The sequence below is a fragment of the Gadus macrocephalus genome, chromosome 21 (genome assembly GCF_031168955.1).
Source record: "Gadus macrocephalus chromosome 21, ASM3116895v1".
Taxonomy (NCBI): domain Eukaryota; kingdom Metazoa; phylum Chordata; class Actinopteri; order Gadiformes; family Gadidae; genus Gadus; species Gadus macrocephalus.
In genome coordinates this window covers 5,197,557-5,199,054 of record NC_082402.1, presented here as the reverse complement: position 1 = coordinate 5,199,054, position 1,498 = coordinate 5,197,557, and the positions used below count along the sequence as shown (strand labels likewise).

At 48.9% G+C, this 1,498-nt stretch overlaps 1 protein-coding gene across 9 annotated transcripts in view; it reads right to left on the bottom strand.

The window, feature by feature from the left end:
* Positions 1–28: 28 nt before the first annotated feature.
* LOC132449417 (echinoderm microtubule-associated protein-like 1) overlaps positions 29–1,498 on the bottom strand; it is an 8,164-nt gene continuing 6,694 nt past the window's right edge. The window contains exons 3-7 of one of the 9 annotated variants that reach the window (XR_009523573.1): positions 1,311–1,449; positions 1,018–1,098; positions 879–927; positions 495–535; positions 175–201 (exon numbers count right to left, since the gene is read on the bottom strand). Coding sequence is in view for 6 of the 9 variants with exons in the window: in XM_060041049.1 (XP_059897032.1) it covers positions 158–201; positions 495–535; positions 1,018–1,098; positions 1,311–1,449 (305 nt within the window). In the remaining 3 variants the exon portion in view is untranslated. Of the gene's footprint in view, positions 202–494; positions 536–586; positions 928–1,017; positions 1,099–1,310; positions 1,450–1,498 lie in introns of those variants that run through there. The other 8 variants (XR_009523575.1, XR_009523574.1, XM_060041053.1 and 5 more) reach the window with 8 other exon arrangements.

Sequence of the window (1,498 nt, the reverse complement as noted above, 5' to 3'; positions counted from 1 at the left end):
ACAGGGGTGTGAATATGTTGAGGGAGGGAGAGGCAGAACGGACAGAATCGGGTGAGAGAGGACAGATGAGCCCCGGTAGGATATATGGAGGAATGCAGTGACAAATGTGTCTACTTTGTTTCATTGTATTTTTATTGTACTCATTATGTTATTAATGTCAGGAATGAAACCTACCTTTACAATGTGTCACCCGTCTGCTCCCTGTAAACCCCCCCCCACACCCCAAACACACACACGCACGCACACACACACACACACACACACACACACACAGGCACATGTTGTTGTTACAAGTCCAGCAGCACTTCAAGCTGGGCTTACTTCAAATCATTTAATTCTGACATTTTGCAGCCTGCTCAAGACAGCAGCACACAGCTGTTTGCCATTCCGCTCTGGCATTTGCAGGGCACTCCTCTAGTGGGGTTAAGTGCAGTCGGGACAATGGAGTGGAAAAATGAACTAACTTTTATAGTGTGTTCTCCCCCCCCTCTTACCCACGGTCAATGAGGGATCCCTCGCTGGATGGCCTCCGCTGCTGGACAGACGGACGCGTACGAGACACACACACACACACACGGGTGGATGGATGGAAGGACGGAAGGACAGATGAACAGACATGGTCGTAGATGGACCGATTGGTATGTAGACAGATGGACAGACATGTGCGTAGACGGACAGATGTGGATATAGACAGACAGACATGTACGTAGACAGACAGACAGAGGGATGGATGGACGGACGGACAAACAGAACGACAGTTAGTCTGAGGAGCTAAAGTATACTTGCAAAGTGAGCGTGCGTGTGTGTTGTGTGTTGTGTTGTGAATTAATGGAACTACGGTACAACAAAATATAAAAACAAACTCTGAAATCTCCCACCAGCCAAATTATGACGGCCTTGTTCCAGACACACTATCACATTTGAGGGCTGTTAAAGAAAAGTACAGTAGAACCATATGAGTGTTTCTGTAAGAGCCTATAAGGATGCAGGGTGGGCGGGGACAGGGGAAGCACCCACCTATCAGCAGCAGTCTTGCAGGTAGAGGCTGCTGAAGGGGGGCGTGTCTTGGAAGCCTTACACCCCGAATCCTTCACAGAGCTGGAGGAACAGGACGGAAAACTGACGATTATTTCAGGTTTCTGAAACGTTTTGTCTGGCTAGACCACACGCCATACCACCATGTCATCATAATATTATAGAGAAACCCTCAGGCCATTCTATCAGCTTATCCCGTATATATAGTAAATGTACATTAATAGTAAATGTACATTAAGAGACAACACAACACCAACCGTCACGCTGACGGTTACCTTTTGGAGGGTGTTGGTGAAGAGGTGTAGTTCCTTCCCATACCGCTAGAGGGCATCGTGGTGCTCTTCTTCAGGGACGCGGCGTGCGGGTTCCCCATGGGGTTTCTGGGAGGCAGAACCAGAGATACCGGCCTGCTGCCTGTGGTCGGAACACAACACAAGGGGAACACTTGAGCGGCAGCATCTCC